At 47.6% G+C, this 23,992-nt stretch overlaps 1 protein-coding gene across 1 annotated transcript; it reads right to left on the bottom strand.

Moving 5' to 3' along the window:
- Window positions 1–20,250: 20,250 nt before the first annotated feature.
- On the bottom strand, window positions 20,251–21,639 carry LOC119363384 (protein EXORDIUM-like 5). The gene has a single exon (XM_037628724.1). It carries the CDS (start codon window positions 21,561–21,563, stop codon window positions 20,568–20,570), a length of 996 nt encoding a protein of 331 aa, XP_037484621.1. The 5' UTR covers window positions 21,564–21,639; the 3' UTR covers window positions 20,251–20,567.
- Between the last annotated feature and the right edge of the window lie 2,353 nt (window positions 21,640–23,992).

Consider the following 23,992-nt stretch of genomic DNA (forward strand, 5'->3'; position numbering starts at 1 on the left):
TGGTTTTGACATCCAATCTCGAGGTTCCGCTGGGGTGGATCGTGCGAGACCCATCTTAGCGGGTGCCGCATTGTTTTTCCGTATCATCACATGAAGTAAGTTTACTGCTTTGACTTCCTGTGGGAAAGTTTTTGTTTTCTGGTGCTCTGCTGGTGGGGTTTCTCATCATCTTCGCTTGATGCGTCGAGCCCCTTGTGTTCAGCGTTGAGTCGGCCGGACTGTTTGAAAACCCAGCAATCTCGGTGGGTGTGATTTGCAGGCCTTCCGGGGGTACTGTGGATTTGACATATCCGATCCAAAATTTTGTTAAGTTGGATAGCTCATCACTGTTATCCTTAAGAGGCAGTGTTTTGTTGTTTGGCCTCGAGCTTTCGAATCCGGCGTTGACCGCCGTATTCTTTGGGCTTTTTTCTTTATTCCGGCGCTGATCCTTTCTGCGCCGTGATTTTCCGTTTCCATCTCTAGTCTCGGATGTACTCGGGTCGCTGGTGCTGCATCTTGCTAGCCAGCTATCTTCCCCCACGTAAAAGCGGGTCATAAGGCTTGTTAGCGCGGACATTGTCCTCGGCTTCTCTTGGCCAAGGTGTCTGGCGAGCCATTCGTCTCGGACGTTGTGTTTAAAAGCTGCTAAGGCTTCGGCGTCCGGACAGTCGACTATTTGGTTCTTTTTAGTGAGGAACCTGTTCCAGAATTTGCGCGCTGACTCTCTGGGCTGTTGAGTTATATGACTTAGATCGTCTGCATCCGGAAGGCGGACATAAGTCCCTTGAAAATTTGCTCTCAACGCGTCCTCGAGCTCTTCCCAACTTCCAACAGTGTTTTCTGGGAGGCTTTTGAGCCAGTGTCGGGCTGGCCCTTTGAGCTTGAGGGGTAGATATTTTATGGCGTGGAGATCATCTCCACTAGCCATATGTATGTGTAGTATGTAATCCTCTATCCAGACTCCAGGGTCTGTTGTTCCGTCGTAAGCCTCTATGTTTATGGGTTTAAACCCTGCTGGGAATTCATGATCCAGCACCTCATTGGTGAAACATAGTGGGTGTGCGGCTCCCCTGTATTTGGGTGTGCCATTGTCTTCGAACACTTGGCGTGTTGTGCTGCTTCCTAGGGCCCTCTTTTTTGGCCCGTAAATGGACCTGGCTGGGCCATCTGTTTTCCCAGGGTCACGAGTTGGCTTATGTGCGGCGCCGCTTGTAGATTTTGGCCTATCTTCTGGTCGTCTATCCGGCCAGGCGGCCTCTTTGCTTTTTGACTGTGGGGGCTCTATGGCTTCCTCGTCAAATTCTGGCAGTAGCTTGCGCTTCGGGTAGCTCTTTGATTGATGGTCATTGCCATATTTGTCTGCGGTCTTGAGTACTTTGCTCCACCTCATTCTGAGTATGTCTTCCGCTGTTTTGAGCTTCCGTTTTTCCTTCTTCAAGCTTCTTGCGGTGGCGACGAGTCTTTCGTTAAGGTTTTTATGCTCTGGTGGTATGTCCGGCGTGAGGTCGTCCGGACTGTTGGTTTCGCCGGGATTGGATTGATTATCCGATTCGTCCTGTTCGGTTGGTTGCTTGGTTGCATGTTCGTCGTCCATCGATTTGCCCTGCTCTAATGCTGGGTCATTGGGAATGCTGTCTTTGCCGAGGCGGGGCTTGGGCGGCGCTTACGTCGCCGTTTTGGTTGTTTATCGGCAGGATTATCCTTTGCCGCGCCCCGTTGTTCCTCGTCGTCGCTTCCTTTTGGGGTATCCACCATATATACTTCATATGCTGGAGTGTTCTTCCAGTGCCCTGTAGGCGCTGGTTCCTGTTCGTCTCCGGCATCGTCGTCCATACCGTCGATGTCTTCGGAGTCATAGTCTATCATGTCGGTTAGATCGTCGACAGTGGCTACAAAGTGGGCGGTGGGTGGGCTCTGAATTTCTTCGTCGTCCGCATCCCAACCCTCCTGGCCATAGTCCGGCCAGGTCTCTCGGGATAGCGAGAGATGCTTTAGTGAATTTGGGATGTCGCCAAAGGGCGAGTGCTGAAAGATGTCCACCGCGGTGAACTCCGTGATCGGTGCCCAATCGGATTCGATCGGCAGGGGCGCAAGAGGTCCGGAGTCCGACAGGGAGTCCGGCGCCTCGAAGTCACGAGCTTTATGGGGGACAAGGTCAGAGTTCGGCTCCATCGCCATGGAAGTTGCAGCCCCCGAGGCGGTGTTCAGCCGCCGGTCCTCGATCTGGGCAATCGGCTCCGGACTGAGAGCCGGAGCGGATTCGTATGCGGCCACCAAGGCACTGTCCGGCGGCAGAGCTAAATCATGCCCATCGTGGCAGCGCGGCACGCTCGGTTGTGGCTCGGGTACGTCGAAGATCAAGTCCCCGCGGATGTCGGCCGTGAAGTTTAGGCTTCCGAACCTGACCTGATGGCCAGGGGCGTAGCTTTGGATCTGCTCCAGATGGCCAAGAGAGTTGGCCCGTGTAAGTGCATCTAGTGCCCCTTAGTGATTTTGGTGGATTGAAGACTTATAGGTTAAGTGACTGATGCGTTTGTGAGTGTACACAGGTCTATAAGTCTATAAGGAGTTTGATATTTACAGAGAAAGTCGACCCCTAAAAATGAAGTTCTTCGACTGAAGACTTTGATATTCTGAAGACTTTCTGAAGACTTTGAAAGTGAAGAAATTGGTGTGACCTTGAAGACTTGGTATTCACTTGAGGAACATGAAGCGTGAAGACTTTTGTTTTCGTAGTTTCATTTTCTCTTTCTTGAGTCATAGGAAACACCGTACTGTTAAAGGGGGTCGAGGAAATACTAAAGAAAAATTTCCATGTGATGCTCAACTCAAAATCCTACACCTACCAATCCCTTCGAGTGAAGCCATTGGAAATCTCATACAGTTCAGTCAATTTCTTCAGTGACAGAGACGCAGTTCTTCTGGTCACTGAGGACTTTGCTCTAACTGAGGAGTTAGGAATTCGCCAGTGCGAATTGCCTACACAGTGAGGAACATGATAGCCCTGAGGAATTTGAGAGTCAAATTTCCGACCGTTGCTGTGCTGCGCGCCGGCTGTCCAAAATATCTTATCCACCTAACGGTCATATCATTGAAGGGCATTTATGTCTTATCATGTCGGGCTGCTCCCTAGGCTATAAATAGCCGCCCCTACAACCACTAGTTGGTTGGCTGCTCCGAGAGAACTTGACACTTGTCATCTGAGAGCAACCCATCCTCCGAGGACTTTGAGCGAAAATCATCAAGTGAGGAAAACCCAAAACCAAACCCCCACAAACCCAAAGTGATTGAGCATCACTGAAGAAATTGATCCTGTGTGGATCCGACGCTTGTTACCTTTGAAGACTGTGCTTCTTCCAGGCGGTTAGGCGTCAAGGTCTAGAGCATCCAAGAGGAATTGTGGATCGCCGAGTGACCAAGTCTGTGAAGGTTTGGAAGTCACCTGAAGACTTACCACGAGTGATTGGACGAGGCCTGCGTGGTCTTAGTTCAAGGAGAATACGGTGAGGACTGGGTGTCCTGAGTTGCGGCTCAGAGACTGGGTGTCCGGGACTGTGTGTCCTCGAGTTTAAATACTCAGCCGCTCCAACCAGACGTACAACTGAGACAGCAGTTGGAACTGGTTTACCCAATCATTGTCTTCACCAACTAACTGGTTCTATTTCCTCAACTCTTTCATTTCCTCATTACTGTGTTGTATGTTGTTCATATCTGTGCTTGAAGACTTTGACTGAAGACTTTCACAAATTCCTCAGTTCAATTTCTTCAGTCTGTTTGTCTTCATCTTGTTATCCTGTGTTTACGCTTTCTGTACTCTGTGCTAGTCTTCATTTCATCATGATGACTATGTTTGTATCCTGTTATGTTTACTTCTGAGTACTTATTCCGCTGCAAGTAGTTCTTCGCTAAGGAATTTCCTCACCAGCAAATTCCTCAGTGAAGAATTCATAAAAATCGCCTATTCACCCCCCCTCTAGTCGATATAATGCACTTTCAATTGGTATCAGAGCAAGGTACTCCCTTGTTCTGTGTGATTTTGGTTTAACCGCCTGGAGTTTTAGTTATGTCGACTGCAGGTATGATCAAGGTCTCGGCTGGGTGTCCCACCTTTGATGGAACGGACTACCCCTACTGGAAGAACAAGATGTGAATGCATCTTGAGGCAATTGATAGCGATCTCTGGTATGTTGTGTAAAATGGTGTCCCCTCTATCACTGCCCCACTGAACGCTACCAATGTGAAGAGATTCAAACAACTCGATTCTCAAGCGAAGAATATCATATGTGGCCATCTGAGCAAAGGACAGTATGGAAGAGTGAGTGCTTTGGAAACTGCTAAGCTTATCTGGGATAGGCTGTCCAAAGTAAATGAAGGAGTTTCAACTCAGCGTGACTCTCGAGTCGATGTTCTTCGGAATCTCTTCAACCGCTTCAAAAGACTCGACAATGAGAATGTCCAACAAACCTTTGATCGCCTCACTGACACCTCAAATGAGCTTCAAGCCCTCGGTGCCACTGACATCACTGATCATGAAGTTGTGAAGAAACTATTGAGATCGCTTGATTCCTCATTTGATACTCTGGGACTGATGATACAAGAACGTGCTGACTACAAGTCGCTTGATCCTGCTGATATCCTCGAAAGGCTAAACACTCACGAGTTCCAGCTTGCTGAAAAGAGAGATCTCTATGGTTCAAACTATGGCAAGCCACGTGCCCTGAAGGCCAAGGCTGTGTCTGACTCTGAATATGAGGACTCTGGTAGTAGCCTTGGTGATCTTGAAGAACTGAGCCAGGATCTAGCACTGCTTGTGAAGAAATTCCAGAAGTTCAGAAGACGTGGTCCCTTTGGAAAATCCTCAAGAGGCAGTGATTCCTCATCCAGTGACTATAAGAGAAGGCTTTGCCACAAATGCAAGAAGCCTGGTCACTATATTCAAGATTGTCCTCAGTGAGAAAAGGAAATGAAGAAGAATAAATACAAGGACTACAGTTCTGATGATGCGAAGAAGAAGAAGAAATCGTCAAAATCTTCGTCATCAAAATCCTCGAAGTCTTCATCTCACAAGAAGAGCAGCTCCAAGAAGGCTCGGGCATTCATTGGCAAGGAGATGGACTCTGAAGCTGAATCTGAGGAAAATGATGAAGAGGAGGCGTCTGAAGAATCTGAGTCTGGTGTGGCGAGTCTGGCCGTTGCTACTGCCTTCGTCAGCAAGTCCATCTTCAACACTGAAGAAACTGACTCCACTGACAAGCCTGATGAAGATAATGATGGCTACGCTCCCACCTATTGCTTCATGGCGAAAGGTGCTAAGGTACTCAAATACAACTCCTCTGAATCTAGTGAAAATGAATCTGATGAGGATCTCAAGCCTAGCTACTCTAAACTTGCTAAGATTGCTTGAAACAACAACGGGCTCTTGAAAAGGTTCAAAACATGCTAGACAAAAGTGACGATATGTTGGGTGAAGAAATGGATCGCACTAAAGCCTTGACTAAAAATCTTCAGAGACTTCAGTCTAGGTTTGATAACCTTCAAGGTCATCATAACGCTCTCTTGTCTGATCATGAGAAACTTTCTTATGAATTTCTTCAAGAAAAGCAAGATCACGAGAAGCTTTCTCTTGAATCTCTTCAAAGAAAGGAAGATCTTGAAAAGCTAAGAGTGTGTTATGAAGATCTTCAGAAGGAGCGTGATTCATTACTAGCTCAACAAACCAGCGCTTCTCAGGAAGAATTTGTCCCCCCATGCTTAAAGTGCATTGAACGTGAATCTGCTAATTCTTCACCTGAATGTTCAAATGCTTCAACTGTTACAAATTCCTCATCTGCCTCTGCTATCACTAATTCCTCACCTAAGGACATTGCTAGCTTCACTGACAATGCAGGGCTGAAGGAACTGTACATGACAGGCATGTACAAAAGCCTCAAAGGGCATCAGACACTTTGTGATGTGCTCAAAAGGCAGATCCTCAATAGAAACCCTAGGAAAGAGGGTATTGCCTTTGAGAGGAAACTCAATGCTGATGGAACATATTGGAAGCCTGAGCAGTACCCCAAAACCTCATGGGTTGCTGCAAAGGGACCTCCAGATGATCCATCTAACTTATCTGGCTTTACATGTGAATCTCCTCATTCTTCTGATGAGTCATTTGACTCCAACTATAAACTGTTCAAAAATCAGAATGGTGAAGTATTTGCTAGATATGTTGGCACTAACTGCAGGAACGGTTCCCCTATGAAGAAAATCTGGGTTCCCGAAAGCTATGTTGAAAGTCTTTAGGTGAATGTCCTCATGACACCACCTGTGAAGAATAGGAACCCCAGATCAAATTCTTCATATGGACCAAATTCTTCACATGGATCAAATTCCTCAACTGGATCAAAGTCCTCATGTGATTATCATCGTGCTAACAACTCTGTCTCGCAGGGTAGAGCTAAGGGCTATGAATATGTGCATTATTCTTCAAACCATTATGTTCATAAGTCCTCGAAGAATTACTCTGCTTATTCATATGCTTACCCTAACCCCTCTTATGTGAAACGAAACGGTTTGGCTTCTTTGCCACCTTTCTCATATGGTGCTTGCAGAATGATGAACTCTTTGCCACCCCTCCAGATGTGGGTGGTGAAGAAAAAGAACTAATCTCTTATGTAGGGTCAGGTCTCCAGACGTGCTTTAACGTCTGAAGAATTTGCTGGGGACCTGACGAAAATGCCTGAAGGGACGTAGGCGAATCATGATGAAATGAACTTTCATTTCACACGTCCTCATACTGCTATATCTGTTTACTGCTTGATGAAATTCATCTGATGAACTTGATATCATATTCTTCACTGATGAAGCATATGAGATTGTAAGTTACACTAATTCATCTGCAGGATGATCAACCCAAAACCACTGAATGGGTCCTCGATAGTGGATGTACAAATCACATGACTGGTGACAAGAATCTATTGATGGATGCTCCCTTATCACCGTCACCTCTGAAGCATATCATGTTTGCTGACAAAGGCAAAAGTCAGGTATTGGGTCTTGGTAAGGTTACTATCTCTAAGGATAAGCACATGGACAAAGTCATGCTTGTTGAGTCCTTAGGATACAATCTCATGTCAGTCTCAATGCTTTGTGATCTTGATATGGTTGTTGTCTTTGGCAAATATCGATGTGTTGTGATTATGGAAGTTGACAATTCCAAAGTCTTCGAAGGCTTTAGGAGAGGAGATCTGTATATTGTTGATTTCTCTACAGGACTACAACCAGCAGTGTGTCTACTTGCAAAAGCTTCAGAAGGCTGGCTATGGCATCGACGACTTGGTCACGCAGGCATGAGGAATTTGAACACGCTTGCGAAGAAGAAGCATGTCATTTGCATTGAGAATGTCAAATTCCTCAAGGATCACTTATGCGGAGCCTGTGAAGCTGGAAAAATGACCAAGGCCAAGCATCCAGCGAAGACTTTCATGACCACTACCCGTCCATTCGAATTGCTTCACATGGACCTCTTCGGACCTAATCATTACTCAGCTGTCACTAATGATGCATCTCTATATGGTTTTGTCATTGTTGATGATTATTCTCGATATACATGGGTACACATTGTTACTTACAAACATGAAGTGCAGGAAGTCTTCAAACGATTTTCCTCGAGGGCTTCAACCAACTTTGGTGTGAAGATCAAGCATATCAGAAGTGACAATGGAACTGAGTTCAAGAATTCCGGTCTTGATGCATATCTTGATGAACTTGGTATTACTCATGAGTTATCTGCTCCCTATACTCCTCAGTAGAATGGCGTCGTGGAGCGCAAGAACAGAACTCTTGTTGAGATGGCTCGCACTATGCGTGATGAATACAAAACGCCTCAGCGTTTTTGGATTGATGCAATTGATACTGCTTGCCACATCATCAACAGAGTATATCTTCACAAATTCTTCAAGAAGACTGCCTATGAACTCCTCACTGACAAGAAACCCAATGTGAGTTATTTCAAAGTCTTCGGTGCTAAATGTTGGATTAGAGATCCTCACCACAACTCTAAATTTGCACCGAAAGCACATGAAGGTTTTATGCTTGGTTACGGAAAGGACTCGCACACCTACAGAGTCTTCAACATTGTTCTTCACAAGATTCTTGACATTGTAGATGTGCGGTTCGATGAAACTAATGGCTCACAAAGAGAGCACCTACCTTCTGTGTTAAATGAACCAGCACCTGAAGATGCTATCAAGCTCAAGGCAACTAAGGATGTCATTCTGACTGAAGAATCTGCTGAAGAATTCATTCCTGTTCATGAAGAACGTCGAGCTGATGCACCTGAAGAACATGATGAGGAAAATGGTGCTGAAGAAAATGCTGATCAAAATCCTCAGCGACAACCAACTCATCCACGCATTGCAAAAGAAGTGCAAGTGGAGAAGATCATCGATGACATCAGCGCACCAGGTCCTCTCACACGCTCAAAACCATCACATTTATCTAACTTTTGTGGGCACTATGCTTTTGTCTCTATCACAGAGCCCACTAAGGTAGATGAAGCATTTCTGGAGCCAGAGTGGATTCAGGCTATGCAAGAAGAATTACATCAGTTCGAGCTGAACAATGTCTGGGAATTGGTCAATCGCCCAGATCCTCGCAAGCATAATATCATTTGCACAAAGTGGATCTACCGCAACAAGCAAGATGAAAATGGCCTTGTGGTGAGGAATAAGGCACGACTAGTAGCTCAAGGCTACACACAGGTTGAAGGAATTGATTTCGATGAAACTTTTGCACCTGTTGCTAGACTTGAGGCTATTCGCATATTACTTGCTTACGCTAACCATCATGATATCATCTTATATCAAATGGATGTGAAAAGTGCATTCCTCAATGGTAAGCTTGAGGAAGAAGTATATGTTGCTCAACCCCCAGGTTTTGAAGATCCCAAGAATCCTGACAAAGTCTTCAGACTCAATAAGGCCCTCTATGGCCTCAAGCAAGCCCCTCGGGCGTGGTATGATACATTGAAGGAATTCTTCGTGAAGAATGGCTTCACACCCGGTTCACTCGACCCTACTCTTTTTACTAAATCATATGATGGTGAACTATTTGTGTGCCAAATATATGTTGATGATATTATCTTTGGCTGTACTGACCAACGTTATAGTGATGAATTTGCCTATATGATGAGTGAAGAATATCAAATGTCTATGATGGGAGAATTGAAATTCTTCTTAGGTCTTCAAATTCGTCAGCAGCGCAATGGCATATTCATATCTCAGGAGAAATACCTCAAAGATGTACTGAAGAAATTTGGCATGCAAGATTGCAAAGGCGTCAAAATTCCTATGCCCACAAATGGCCATCTATGCACTGATGAAAATGGTATTGACTTTGATCACAAGGTATACCGCTCCATGATTGGTTCCTTATTGTACTTATGTGCATCTAGGCCAGATATAATGCTTAGTGTTTGCATGTGTGCCCGATTTCAAGCTGCACCGAAGGAATCACACCATAAGGCTGTGAAGCATATTCTTCGATATCTAGCTCACACACCAACACTAGGATTATGGTACCCCAAGGGCTCTGCTTTTGATCTCATTGGATATTCTGACTCTGACTATGCTGGTGATCATGTGGACCGCAAGTCAACATCTGGCACGTGCCATTTCCTCGGACGATCTTTGGTCTGTTGGTCCTCGAAGAAACAGAACTGCGTATCACTGTCTACTGCTGAAGCTGAATACATTGCTGCTGGCTCATGCTGTGCTCAACTGCTTTGGATGAAGCAAACCCGCAAGGACTATGGCGTCAACGTGAAGAATGTGCCTCTCCTCTGCGACAATCAGAGTGCCATCAAGATTGCTCACAACCCAGTTCAGCACTCGAAGACAAAGCACATCTAGATTCGTCATCATTTTCTTCGTGATCATGTGTTGAAGGGCGACATCTCCATCGAGCATGTGAAGACTGAAGAACAGCTAGCTGATATCTTCACTAAGCCCTTGGACGAGAAGAGATTTAGCAAGTTGCGGTGTGAGCTAAATATCTTAGAATCTTCGAATGTTCTTTGAAAAGGACACACATCCTAACCCTTATGCAGAATTGATGACTTAGATGTGCAACACATGAAGAAACGTTTTTCTTCAATCAATGAAGAATAACACTCTAAGTATGAAGAATTTGATTCTCAGAACTCTACGACAATTGTACGCGGTGTCTGAAATCATCATTCTTATACGGTGGGTTACGCCACCACAAAAGTTGAAAATCTTCAATTTGAGTTTTTCCTCATTTTTGAAATTCTTCAGTTTTTCAAATTCTTCAACTTTGCAAAATCTTCACTGGTTCCGTCGTTTTTCTTCATTGGGTATATATATATCTATGAGTTTATGTCCTCTACAGCATTCACTTATTGCTATTTCTTCAAGTTGTTATTTCTGCTAAGTGAATGTGATCGGACCCTTCCCCCTCTATGCTATACTCAACCCAATCTATTCACAAATTCTTCATGTGCGTTCTGATTGAAACTCGTTCAAAGTCTTCACTGTGTCCTTGTCAGCTGAAGAAATTGCGAACGAAACTTTAAAACAAATCTTATCCAGATTTTCGGTTTTACTGCTCAAACCGTTCCGCATCCCACGATGCATTATTTTATTCACCCACGATCTTACACGATCTCATCTGCACAGTACGTGGGTGACACATGTCGCGTGAAGAAGAAAGGGCAGGGGCATGTTCGTCCCAAAATCTTCGGGCGAACAGTTTTTACCGTGGCTATAAATACCCCTCTCCCCTTCCTTACTTCATTTACTCCGCTCAGTCGCTGTCTCTCGCTCGAGCTCACCTCAAACCCTAGCGCCGCCGCTACTCCATCACCGTCGGTGAGGAAGAGCTTCACTGCCTCGACCTCGTCGCCGTCGTACTCGCGCCGGCTGCGGAAATCTTCACTCCGCCGCCGCCGTAGCTGTCTCCCTCTGCCAAGTTAGGGTGTGGGAGATCTAACTTGACGAACTTCACCGCTGTTCATCTCTGTTCGCCGTGTTCTTCAGTTCGGGTAATTAAAAGTCACTTTTATTACTCACTTTGATTCTCAAACTTTTTTGAAAATCTTCAAAGGTGTTTTATTCTTCAAATCTTCACATATGAACATCTCACACACTGTATGCTCTTGATCCATCTCTCTAAGCACTCATTTCTTCAAGATTCCTCAATTGTGCGGATTTTCGATCTGTACAACTCTGGAACCTAAGACAAGAACGCTTAGTGAAATTCCTCAAGGCTCAACTGGTCAAATTCCTCAAAACTTGTCTTTTCGAAAAATCTTCTGAGAACGCATATGACCTCTCCAAATTCCTCGCACCTACACTCTGTTCACAGGTACTCATGTCCGCTGCTGAATCACTAGGTTCTCATCAACTTAACTCATTTGCAGCGTTCCTCGAAGAAAAACTGCATACTTCTTCAGAGTGTTCAATTGTTCAAATTCCTCATCTGAAGAAAATGGCTGAAGGAAAGAGACCGCAGAAAGGAGGAAAGAAACCGGAGGTCATGACTGCTTTCAAGATCCCTGATGAAATATACAAGGATTATTGCACACCTAATGAAGCCCAGTTTGGCAAAGAAAACAAGAATCAGCGCAAAGTGCGCATTCAGAGGATTGAACGAAGATGGGCACGAGAATGGAGGGAATATCGATATGTTACTCCAAAGTACATGAAGAAATTCGCCTTAAATCCTCCATGCCCAAGAGCTCCATTAGCACCTGGCCAAGTCGCTGATCCCACTAGCATCAAAAGTGGTGAAGACTTTCCTGAAGAATGGGCTAGGCGCCAAGCAAAATTGGCAAGACAAGCCAAGGAGGCAGTGAGGAAATTCAATGAGGATTCTGCTGGTGCTGCTGCCGCTGAGACCTCGGTCAAGCCGAGGAAATCAATGCCGAAGAAGCCTGCTCGCAAGCCAAGTGCTTCACCATCAGCGCCCTCACGGCCCAGTTCCTCAGCCGCGCCCTCACGGTAAATTCCTCAGACTACTGCTGCTCCACCAAAGTCCTCAGCAGCTCCCTCCAAGTCCTCAACTCCTGTGCATCTAGCTACATGTCAAAGGACTCAGGGCTTCTCAATTGCTTCTGGTGTCTCAGCGAGTTCCTCAGCTGCACCAATGTCCTCATCAGGCCCCACTCTGCTGAAGACAAAAGCAACAGCTGGACGTGGTCCTCGGCCAAGTCCAAGAAAGAAACAGGTTGCTTTCCAAGTGCCCTCTGATGACGAGGCCTCTAATGAAGAACTTGCAGAAATCATCAGAGACAGACAAGCAAAGGCCGCCAGAGCCAAAGGAACACCTGTGCCTCTGCTTCTGGATCCGAAGAAGATCCTCGACTACATCGACTTATGGCATAAGGATCCAAACACTCCAATGCCTGATCTGCCTCTGACTCCTGGTCAAAGTCATATGCTGACCCATTTCATCTCTCAAGAGAAATGGAAGTTTGAAAAGGCTCGTGAGATAAAGAGAGCACAAGCTAGAAAGGAGAAGCTTCTGAAGAAGAACGTTGTCAGACTGACACCTGAAGAACTTCTCAAGGCTCAATCTGAGATCCAAGCCCTCAGCAAAGATTTCGATGCATACAATGCTGATTGGCAAGGAGCCAAAGTGAGATTCGTCAATTTGACGAAGAAAATGACAACTGTTGCAGCCCCATCGCAACAAGAAAATCCTCAGGCTGCAGACTCTGCTCAGCCTGCTGAAGAACATGCCAGCACTGCTGATGACTTTCAGCCTGCTGATGAGAATACAAGTTCCAGGGCTGATGACTCCATTCCAGCCGCTGAAGAAATTCCCAGGGCATCCACTAGTGGTGCGCCTGAAGAAACTGAAGAGATCAGGGCAACTACACCTGTTGCACCTAAAGAAAATGAACCACAGTCCTCAGCTCCTCCCGCGCCAACACCAACTCCAATCCTTACTTCTACTTATGAAGTGAAGAAGACCAAGGCTGCAGAGCGAGCTGCAGTAAAGAAAAGGAAGGCATCAGCTGCGTCAAATTCTTCGGCCGCGAAGAAAATGAAGCCAATGACCAGCTCGCTTGAAAATCCTATTGATGCCATTCCAATTTCCTCCATGTCATCCAAGGAGATTGTTCCCTATGGAGAAGACTACAAGATCCCAAGCGGATCTGATGAAGAAAATCATTCTGTTGCTACCTCAGAGCAGTTTGATGAAGAAATTGAAGTGGAAGCATTCCCTTCACCGCCAGTCGTTTCCTCACCTATGCCTTAGTTCACAGCTGAAGAGGCTGGTGTTGAGGAAATTGAAAAAGAAGATGAAGATGTGGATATTGGATGCACTACACCAGTGATGAACGATGACTTTTGGGAAAGTCAGCATCCCAATACTCCTCTCTTCACTCCTATTCAACAAATTCCTCAGTCCCCGGCTACAACTGTTCAAATGGGCTCTGAAGAAACTCATCCCACATCGTCTGTTCATGAAGAAATTCCAGCCGCTAGTGCTGAAGAACCTGCTACTGCTGATCCCCAAACTGCACAAGAAGAGGAACCAGAAATTCCTCAGCCTGAAGCACCTGAGATCGTCATTCCTGAGGTTGTGTTGCAAATCACTGACACTCCTCTACAACCGAAGAATCCGTTCTCTAGCAAGCAAAAATTCAAGGCTGAAAACTTCTTTTCTGAGCATGTGTTCTTCACTGATTACAATCCATATGACTCTGCTCGCATAAGGAAGAGACGTTTCTGGACTGCTACTCAAGCCAACTTCTATTCCTCAATGCTCTTTGACAAGGACAAAATCTTCGATCATGAACATATTCCTCATGTGGATATGGAATCTCTGCCATGCTTCGAGCCAGTCCTCCGAGTTATTCACGATGCAGGACTACTGAACTTCTGCACTGATATCTGTGATTGGAATGAAGAACTCATTCTTCAGTTCTATGCCACTTTGAATATCACCGGAGATGCTGAAGATGTCAATTTATGGGTGCTGGATTGGATGACAGAAAACACTCACTATAAGGCACCAGCAACTGAATTGCTTCGTGTCCTTCCTCTTGATCCTCCCCATGCCAGTGCACGTTGCATCTACAATGACCGCGAACTGATAGATCATTATATGCGAGTGCTCATGAAGCCTTTGAAGCCAGGGCAGGCCCCACGAACCAAATTCCTCGTCAAGGAATTGCTATATGTGCCTCGGACTGTCTATCGCATACTGACGAAGACAATGAGTCCTATCAAAGGCCACGACTCAAATGATGAAGATCTCGTTGGCATCATGAAGAACATGCTTTTCAACATCATTCATGGCGTTCCCGTCAACTTCCATGATTTCTTCATGAGGACTCTGGCTAATGTTGCTATGTCACCTTTTGAGCTGAAGCCCTATGCGCCTTGGATTATGAGATTCATAAGGGCAAGATCCTCACTGAATTACAAGGCTGACACTCTGAACCATGGTAGCTACTTGCCGCCCATTGAAGTCCTCAAGCGACCAGTTTCATCATCTGATGATAAGGGCAAGGCAGCTGCTGTGATCGATGAAGGCACTCGTCCATTGGATGGTCAATTACGTCTAGCTACATCTTACTCCACCAATGACGATTCCGCAACACATGACACTGCCGCAAATACATCAGCCAAGCAAAAGCCTCAAGCAACAGCACCCAGGGTGATGACTGACCGTGAGTTACTCCTCAGTCTTTATCAGAAGGTTGATCGCAATCACAAATGGGTGAAGCGTCAGTTTGCTGCAATTCTTCACAACATGACCTCAACCCATAATACACTGAAGAAAAATCAGTATCACCTTCATGAAACCCTCAACCGCACCTGGGCTGTTCTCACTCATGTATATTCCGCGGAAGAACTGAAGACTATGGGTCTCCAGGAAGCATTTGACTGGTCTGCACCACCTCCGAAGAAATTCAAGAGAGTCAAAGTTCCTGATCTGGTGGCCAATTCTTATTCTTCATCGCGTGAAACTGATGAGCATGAAGATTTGGATGACACTTCGGCAGGCCCTACTTCAACGAACAACCCCGACAACGCTGGCGCTCCTCCATCGACTTGAAATTCTTCAGGGGCGTTAGTCCTCAGTTTCGATCCTTTTGGTCATTTGATGACAAAGGGGGAGAAATCTGAGTTAGTCTTCAAGCGGGTTTATATTATGGGCGTTTTGTTAAGTTACAACTCTCGTTCTTTCGAAACTTTTTATTGGATCGAGTTGTAATCTTAAATCCGATGGTGCCCTGATACTTTTGGACGTGCATGGTGCTCTTACTTTGATGCACTGTGCTCTGATACTTTTGATGTGTTATTCTGCATGCTTACTCCTCGTTAATATTATTGCACGCATGCTGAATCTCATCAGGCACCATATTTCATCATGCATTTCAAATTCTTCATGTTATATATCAAATGCGTGTATGAATTACAAGATATAGGGGGAGATCTCCATGATTCAATTCTTCAAATGTGCATTGCCTCAAAAGCAAATTCCTCACTATGCACATATTCAGGGGGAGTTCTTCTATATCTTGCAATCAAATTCCTCAATATCAGTATTTACACTTCATATGTTTATCCCCGTTGAAAACTTAACCTATGTTGTCATCAATCACCAAAAAGGGGGAGATTGTAAGTGCATCTAGTGCCCCTTAGTGATTTTGGTGGATTGAAGACTTATAGGTTAAGTGACTGATGCGTTTGTGAGTGTACACAGGTCTATAAGTCTATAAGGAGTTTGATATTTACAGAGAAAGTCGACCCCTAAATATGAAGTTCTTCGACTGAAGACTTTGATATTCTGAAGACTTTCTGAAGACTTTGAAAGTGAAGAAATTGGTGTGACCTTGAAGACTTGGTATTCACTTGAGGAACATGAAGCGTGAAGACTTTTGTTTTTGTAGTTTCATTTTCTCTTTCTTGAGTCATAGGAAACACCGTACTGTTAAAGGGGGTCGAGGAAATACTAAAGAAAAATTTCCATGTGATGCTCAACTCAAAATCCTACACCTACCAATCCCTTCGAGTGAAGCCATTGGAAATCTCATACAGTTCAGTCAATTTCTTCAGTGACAGAGACGCAGTTCTTCTGGTCACTGAGGACTTTGCTCTAACTGAGGAGTTAGGAATTCGCCAGTGCGAATTGCCTACACAGTGAGGAACATGATAGCCCTGAGGAATTTGAGAGTCAAATTTCCGACCGTTGCTGTGCTGCGCGCCGGCTGTCCAAAATATCTTATCCACCTAACGGTCATATCATTGAAGGGCATTTATGTCTTATCATGTCGGGCTGCTCCCTAGGCTATAAATAGCCGCCCCTACAACCACTAGTTGGTTGGCTGCTCCGAGAGAACTTGACACTTGTCATCTGAGAGCAACCCATCCTCCGAGGACTTTGAGCGAAAATCATCAAGTGAGGAAAACCCAAAACCAAACCCCCACAAACCCAAAGTGATTGAGCATCACTGAAGAAATTGATCCTGCGTGGATCCAACGCTTGTTACCTTTGAAGACTGTGCTTCTTCCAGACGGTTAGGCGTCAAGGTCTAGAGCATCCAAGAGGAATTGTGGATCGCCGAGTGACCAAGTCTGTGAAGGTTTGGAAGTCACCTGAAGACTTACCACGAGTGATTGGACGAGGCCTGCGTGGTCTTAGTTCAAGGAGAATACGGTGATGACTGGGTGTCCTGAGTTGCGGCTCAGAGACTGGGTGTCTGGGACTGTGTGTCCTCGAGTTTAAATACTCAGCCGCTCCAACCAGACGTACAACTGAGACAGCAGTTGGAACTGGTTTACCCAATCATTGTCTTCACCAACTAACTGGTTCTATTTCCTCAACTCTTTCATTTCCTCATTACTGTGTTGTATGTTGTTCATATCTGTGCTTGAAGACTTTCACAAATTCCTCAGTTCAATTTCTTCAGTCTGTTTGTCTTCATCTTGTTATCCTGTGTTTACGCTTTCTGTACTCTGTGCTAGTCTTCATTTCATCATGATGACTATGTTTGTATCCTGTTATGTTTACTTCTGAGTACTTATTCCGCTGCAAGTAGTTCTTCGCTAAGGAATTTCCTCACCAGCAAATTCCTCAGTGAAGAATTCATAAAAATCTCCTATTCACCCCCCCTCTAGTCGATATAACGCACTTTCAGCCCGCAGTGCGAAGCCGCCGAATACGAAGATCTGTCCGGGGAGAAAAGTCTCACCCTAGACGGCGTTGTTGATTTAAGAAGCCATCGAGCCTATCGGTGACGACACAGAGGAACTCTCAATGAAAGCACCAATGTCGGTGTCAAAACCGGCGGATCTCGGGTAGGGGGTCCCGAACTGTGCGTCTAGGCGGATGGTAACAGGAGACAAGGGACACGATGTTTTACCCAGGTTCAGGCCCTCTTGATGGAGGTAAAACCCTACGTCCTGCTTGATTAATATTGATGATGTGTATTACAAGAGTGGATCTACCACGAGATCAAGGAGGCTAAACCCTAGAAGCTAGCCTATGGTATGATTGTTGCAATGGAGGTTATGTCCTACGGACTAAAGCCCTCCGGTTTATATAGACACCGGAGAGGGCTAGGGTTACACAGAGTCGGTTACAATGGTAGGAGATCTACATATCCATATTGCCAAGCTTGCCTTCCACGCCAAGGAAAGTCCCATCCGGACACGGGACGGAGTCTTCAATCTTGTATCTTCGTAGTCTTGGAGTCCGGCGGACGATGATAGTCCGGATGTCCGGACACCCCCTAGTCCAGGACTCCCTCACATACCGATGACAAAGGGAACAACGTATGTTGTTTTGCGGTTTGACCAATAAAGATCTTCGTAGAATATGTAGGATCCAATATGAGCATCCAGGTTCCGCTATTAGTTATTGATCGGAGATGTGTCTCGGTCATGTCTACATAAGTTCTCGAACCCGTAGGGTCCGCACGCTTAACGTTCGATGATGATTTGTATTATGAGCTATGTGTTTTTGATGACCGAAGTTTGTTCGGAGTCCCGGATGAGATCACGGACATGAAGAGGAGTCTCGAAATGGTCGAGAGGTAAAGATTGATATATTGGAAGGTTATATACGGACACCGGAATGGTTCCAAAGAAGATTGGGGATTTTTCGGAGTACCGGGAGGTTACGGGAACACCCCGGAAAAGTTAATGGGCCTCATGGGCCATAGTGGAGAGAGGGAAGGCTGCCACAGGAGGTGGCGCACGCCTTCCCCCTGCCCAAACCGAATTGGACAAGGGGTGGGGGCGCGGCCCCCTTTCCTTCCCCCTTTCCCCTTTCCCCTCTCCGTTGGAAGGAAGGGGGCCGAATCCTACTTGGACTAGGAGTCCAAGTAGGACTCCTCCCTTGGCGCGCCCCTCCTAGGCCGCCGGCCTCCTCCTCCCCTCCTTTATATACAGGGGCGGGGGCACCCCAAAGACACACCAAGAATTCACTTAGCCGTGTGCGGTGCCCCCCTCCGCAGTTTACTCCTCCGATCATAGCGTCGTAGTGCTTAGGCGAAGCCCTGCGCGGATCACATCATCACACACTGTCACCACGCCGTCGTGCTGACGGAGCTCTCCCTCGACCCTCTATTGGATCAAGAGTTCGAGAGACGTCATCGAGCTGAATGTGTGCTGCACACGTAGGTGTCGTACGTTCGGTACTTGGATCGGTTGGAACGTGAAGACATTCGACTACATCAACTGCGTTAACTAACGCTTCCGCTTTCGGTTTACGAGGGTACGTGGACACACTCTCCCCCTCTCATTGCTATGCATCTCCTAGATAGATCTTGCGTGATCGTAGATTTTTTTTTGAAATTGCATGCTACGTTTCCCAACACCGGGCTCCCGGAGACTCAGTGCCGACAGCGTCCCGGTGCCTCTAGCACCCATCAGAGCTGATCGGCGCGCCAAAATCGCGTGCATCCGGTCCTCGTTGTCGGAGTAGGCGCGGAACCAGCCGAAGTACGCCCCCGACAGCAACACGCTGTGGACGGCGTACTTCAACCGGCCCCACGAGGAGCAGCTCGCTTCCACCAACGGCATCAAGCCACGCGGCCGCCCTCCGACGGGTGGCGCCAATGGTGGGCGTCCCCGGCCGCACCCTCGAGGTCGTCCTCGAGTACATTGAGGTCGGCAACACGCCGCGCCTGGAGTACCCGGTGCCCCCCTCGTTCTCTCACCCCCGTGGCAGCTCCTGGACGCGGCAAATGAAGACGACGACCTCCTCGTCGTCGGGCTCCCTCTCCTCCGGATCGCCGGTGCTCCGCCCCGTTAAGCCGGAGCCTGGCGGCGCCCTAGTCATCAACGAGGACGGCCGTGGCCCCTCTCCTTCCTCTTCCCACCTCGTCAGGCCGAAGACCGAGCCGGGGCTGCTCCCCGTGAAGAAGGAGCATGAGGCCATGGCCGCAGACGACGAGACCGCCCTCAAATGGGCACGGGGGGCTACGTCCGCGAGGAGATGGCGCGCCAGCGCCGCGCCCTCAAGGAGATCACCGCTCGGCGCCGTGGACGCGAGGAGGGCGGCGTCCTCTTCCTCGACGACATCGACGAGGAGGCGCCCGGGCCGTCCAATCCCCCACGCATCGGCGACGCTGGTCAGGGGTGTGGCAGGGACAACGGCGGCACGCAGGACGGCAGCGATGACGATGGCGGCGACTACACCAGGATGACAGGTTGTTCGGCATGTAGAAGGCGGGCGGCGGTGGCTTTAGTATTTATTACTTTTAATAATAGTAGTAGCTATTTGTTTTAAATTTATGTTTTCAGTTTTTTTTACAAATATCAATGAAATCATCTAGTTTGACCGAATTTGTGTTGCGTTTGGCCGAATTTCGGCCAAATTAAGTTGTGAAAAAACGGCGTCTAAGGCGGCCTTGGCGGCGCGGTTGGGAAACCGACCGCCCCCATGCCGTTTTGGCCGAATTTTGACCGAGTTTAGTTTTCAAAAAAAGACGTCTAGGGCGGCCTTGGCGCGGCGGTTGGGAAACCGCCGCCCCCATGCTGATTTTTCCACCGGCACGCCCCCACATGGTGCTATTTCAAGTCCCTGGGGCCCGAACGAGTTGGGAGTATCTTAGGAAGGGAGGGAGTACCAAGAAACAAGAATCATCACCCCCCACTAAAAGTTCACCACAAACCGAGAAACGGAGACCAAGATGCAGGGATTTCGATGATGAAAGGAAAGTCAAAAGCAAGAAACACTTTGTCACTCCGTATGAGCAACGACGAAAGTATGAACTTGGAAACTAAATGTACGTCCTGACAGTACAGTACTCCAACTTGATCATACTTTATGCTGAAAATACGTTACAAACGCATCCTAATTTGTTTTCTCCCTGCAAAAATTTGCATCTTGTCCTCACAGATACAGATCTATCAAAATCCATAAACCTATCGCAAACCCTGGGCCAACAAATAAGGAACAGATCGAGTCTGAATGACATTTCAGACATTCAGTATCTGGATATCATGGCATGCCGTACCCATCCATCCATGGACTTGCCATTCCTGCCTCTGCAACGCCATCCAGCGCAATGGCATCAACTGAGAGAAGCCACGGATCCGGGGAAGAGAAGAGCGGCTTCAGTTGCTGGAGTTGGGTCCGTAGCACGCGCCGAGGACGGGGTTCCAGAGCCACTGCACCAGGAACCGCCGACCGTTGACGCCGTTCACGTTGTAGGAGCTGCCGTCGGCTGCGTGGGAGACATTCCCGACGAACCCGCCTGCTCCACCGCCGTCGCCGTAGACCCCGAGACAGAGGTCGGCGATCTCCGTGGGCGCCGTTGGCGTGTCACCGGCGTACCACGCGTTCACCAGCGGGTTGGTGGCCAGCTCCGCAAGCTCGTGCCCCAGCACGATCACCATCCCGTCCACCCCGGGGTCGCCGTTCGGCGGCCGCAGCACCCCCTGCCCGCTGGCGCCGTACTCCGGCGCGGCGAACGGATACGCACACCTCCCTGGGCACTGCGAGCCGCTGTTCCCGACCCACGCGTACGGGACGGTGACCCCGACCACGGACGCGAAGGTGAAGTAGTGGAAGCCGCACATGGCGCGGCAGAACTCCTCCACCTGCACGTCCGGTGAGGAGAGCACCAGGTACACGCCGTTGTACGGGTCGAGCGGCAGAGGGTCCGGGTACGCGACCACGGCGGTGCGGATGATGGACTGCATGTCGATCCGCTTCAGGGAGGCGCCGTGGGAGTACCCGGCGTCGGAGTGCTCCCCGGCGATGGCGAATGTGGCGGTGGCATTGGCGCCGGATTGGTCCGTGTAGAGCCGCGGCGTGCGGGCCCACCAGTCGGAGACGGCGGGGAACGGCGCCGGAGCGGAGAGGGAGGCGAGGAAGTCGCGGAGCACAGCCTGCGCCGGGGCCTCCCACCGGCCGTACCAGATGAGGAACAGGTTGGTCGGCGCGCCTGACACGACGGGGCCCATGTGGTACTGCATGTTTACCAGCTGGTTCCCGTCCACCAGGTACTCCGGCCTGTACACCGGCGCGCAACGCACGCCGACGATGGCGGCGGCGAAGAGGAGGGGGAGGAGGGTAAGGGTAGGGTGACACGGAAGCAGCGTCCCCATTTTGGGGATTGAGTGGAGTGAAGTGGTAGTGACACAAGGTGAGAAAGGGAAGATGGGTTTTGGTGGTTTTCGAGTTTGAATCACACTTCAAAGTTGGGAGTAAATAATTGTGATAGGACTGTAAGGCTAGTCATAGTGAGAGTAACTTAGTAAGTAACATAGCGTACTCCGAGAAATTTTTGCTTATATGGCATGTAGTTAATGAGAAGTGATAACATAATATGTTATTGTAACATAGCGCTTTTCAAGACAAGATGAGTCTACAAGCTAATTAATGAAGTCCTCTATGACACTACTATTATGTTACTTTGCACTATATGCATGACACTAGTATAAATTACTTCTCATTATGACTAGCCTAACACTTTCGTTCGTCTTTGGCTTGAGAAGTCTCGCTCTTAAATTTCTCATGGGTGTGGGTGTCTGAATTGGACCTCTTTGAATGAATTCGATCAAAGATAAAAAAAAAAAGGAGAAACACTGAATCGCAATGTCAATCCATTCTCATTTCGATATTCGGATGCATCCGAGGACATTTGATGTTACCAGTTTTTGTGTTACTGGCTTAAGCAGCATGACACGCTAGTAGTACTTTTCCTTTCTCATTTTTTTCAAAAATCTAAATTTTTCGGCTTGTATGGCCTTTTGCTTTGAAAATCTAATTTTGGTTCATAGTATACATGTTGCGGCATTAATAAGTGGTCTCGCACTTAATTAGGTTCAGTTGTGTAACGGTGATTTTAAAAATAATGTAAGATGTCTCAAAACAAAAGGTCACTTTGGAACCCGGGTGCATTGGAGCCCTATTTTTTAAACTATACCAAAATGCTATTTTGAAGTTTCAAGAAATTCTGCAAAAAAGTCAATATGTTTATATGAATGTATATTACACATGTGTAAATCCTGATGCTGAAATAAGAACTATGTGAGTTACACAAAAATGACAAAATCGTGATTTTGGAAAGACGAACAGTGCATGCATTATTCACTGTTTGGAAATCACCATTTTGCCTTTTTTGTATAGGTCGCATATTTACTTATTTCATCACCAAACTTTACACATGTGTAATATACATCCATATGATCACGTAGAATTTTTTTCAGAATTTTTTGAAACCTTAAATGTGATTTTCAAAGTATTTAAAATAAGGTCCTCCAGATCCTCCAGGCTCCAATACATCCGGGTTCCAAAAATTCACTCTCATCTCAGAAGCCCATGTATGAGAAACAATGTAGGGTTTTACCTCGCTCTGAAATTTGCCCCACCCCCACATCGCCCCTCTCTGGCGACACGAGGGGAACTCCACCGGCGCCGGCACCTCCCACCCTCGTCCTCTCCCTCACCTTGCCGCCGCCTGAGGAGCACGCCGGCCAAGCCTGGGCAGGTTCCAGGGAGGGTGGCGGCGGGGCATCTCCTTGAGAGGCGAGCACTCAGATCTGGCGGGAGGGCGTCTCGGCGGCTTCGTGGCGGCTGCGGCGGGCCGGCTTCAACCGGCCAGGCGAGGTGATGTGGTGGCGCGCGGTGGCTGTCGTTGAGGCTGGGCTCCGTCGGCGGCGTCCTGTCATGTGGCTTCTCCTGCTCGAGACAACGACGGATCTGGTGCGCGCGGATGCTGGGGCGGTGGCCCTGTCGGTGTCAAAACCGGCGGATCTCGGGTATGGGATCCTGATCTGTGCGTATAAGGCTGATGGTAACAGGAGGCAAGGGACACAATGTTTACCCAAGTTCGGGCCCTCTCGATGGAGGTAAAAACCCTACTTTCTGCTTGATTGATATTGATGATATGAGTAGTACAAGAGTTGATCTACCACGAGATCGTAGAGGCTAAACCCTAGAAGTTAGCCTATGATGATTATGATTGTGATCGTCCCTCTAAGGACTAAACCCTCCAGTTTATATAGACACCGGAGGGGGCTAGGGTTTACACGGAGTCGGTTACAAAGAAGGAAATACAATATCCGGATCACCAAGCTTGTCTTCCACGCAAAGGAGAGTCCCATCCGGACACGGGACGAAGTCCTGAGTCTTGTATCTTCACGGTCCAACAGTCCGGCCAAAGCATATAGTCCGGCTGTCCGGATACCCCCTAATCCAGGACTCCCTCAGTAGCCCCTGAACCAGGCTTCAATGACGATGAGTCCGGCGCGCAGTTTTGTCTTCGGCATTGCAAGGCGGGTTCCATCTCCGAATACTCCAAAGTACCTGTTGCAACGAACAGTGTCCGGCTTCCCATCAATGTTGTACTCCTCGGCTTTTGTGCCTCAATAATGACCATCTCCACGTGTCGAGCGAATACGAGGAGCCGAGGCATTTTTGCATTTGCCACCTCCGGTCCGGCAGGCTAACCGTCTATTTGAAGAGACGGGGATTCTCAGATCCAAGCCTCACCCTCTTCCCCGAGCAATCATCCAACGGAGTGCTCCGGAAA

The sequence above is a fragment of the Triticum dicoccoides genome, chromosome 2B, assembly GCF_002162155.2.
Source record: "Triticum dicoccoides isolate Atlit2015 ecotype Zavitan chromosome 2B, WEW_v2.0, whole genome shotgun sequence".
In the NCBI taxonomy this organism is placed as follows: Eukaryota; Viridiplantae; Streptophyta; class Magnoliopsida; order Poales; family Poaceae; genus Triticum; species Triticum dicoccoides.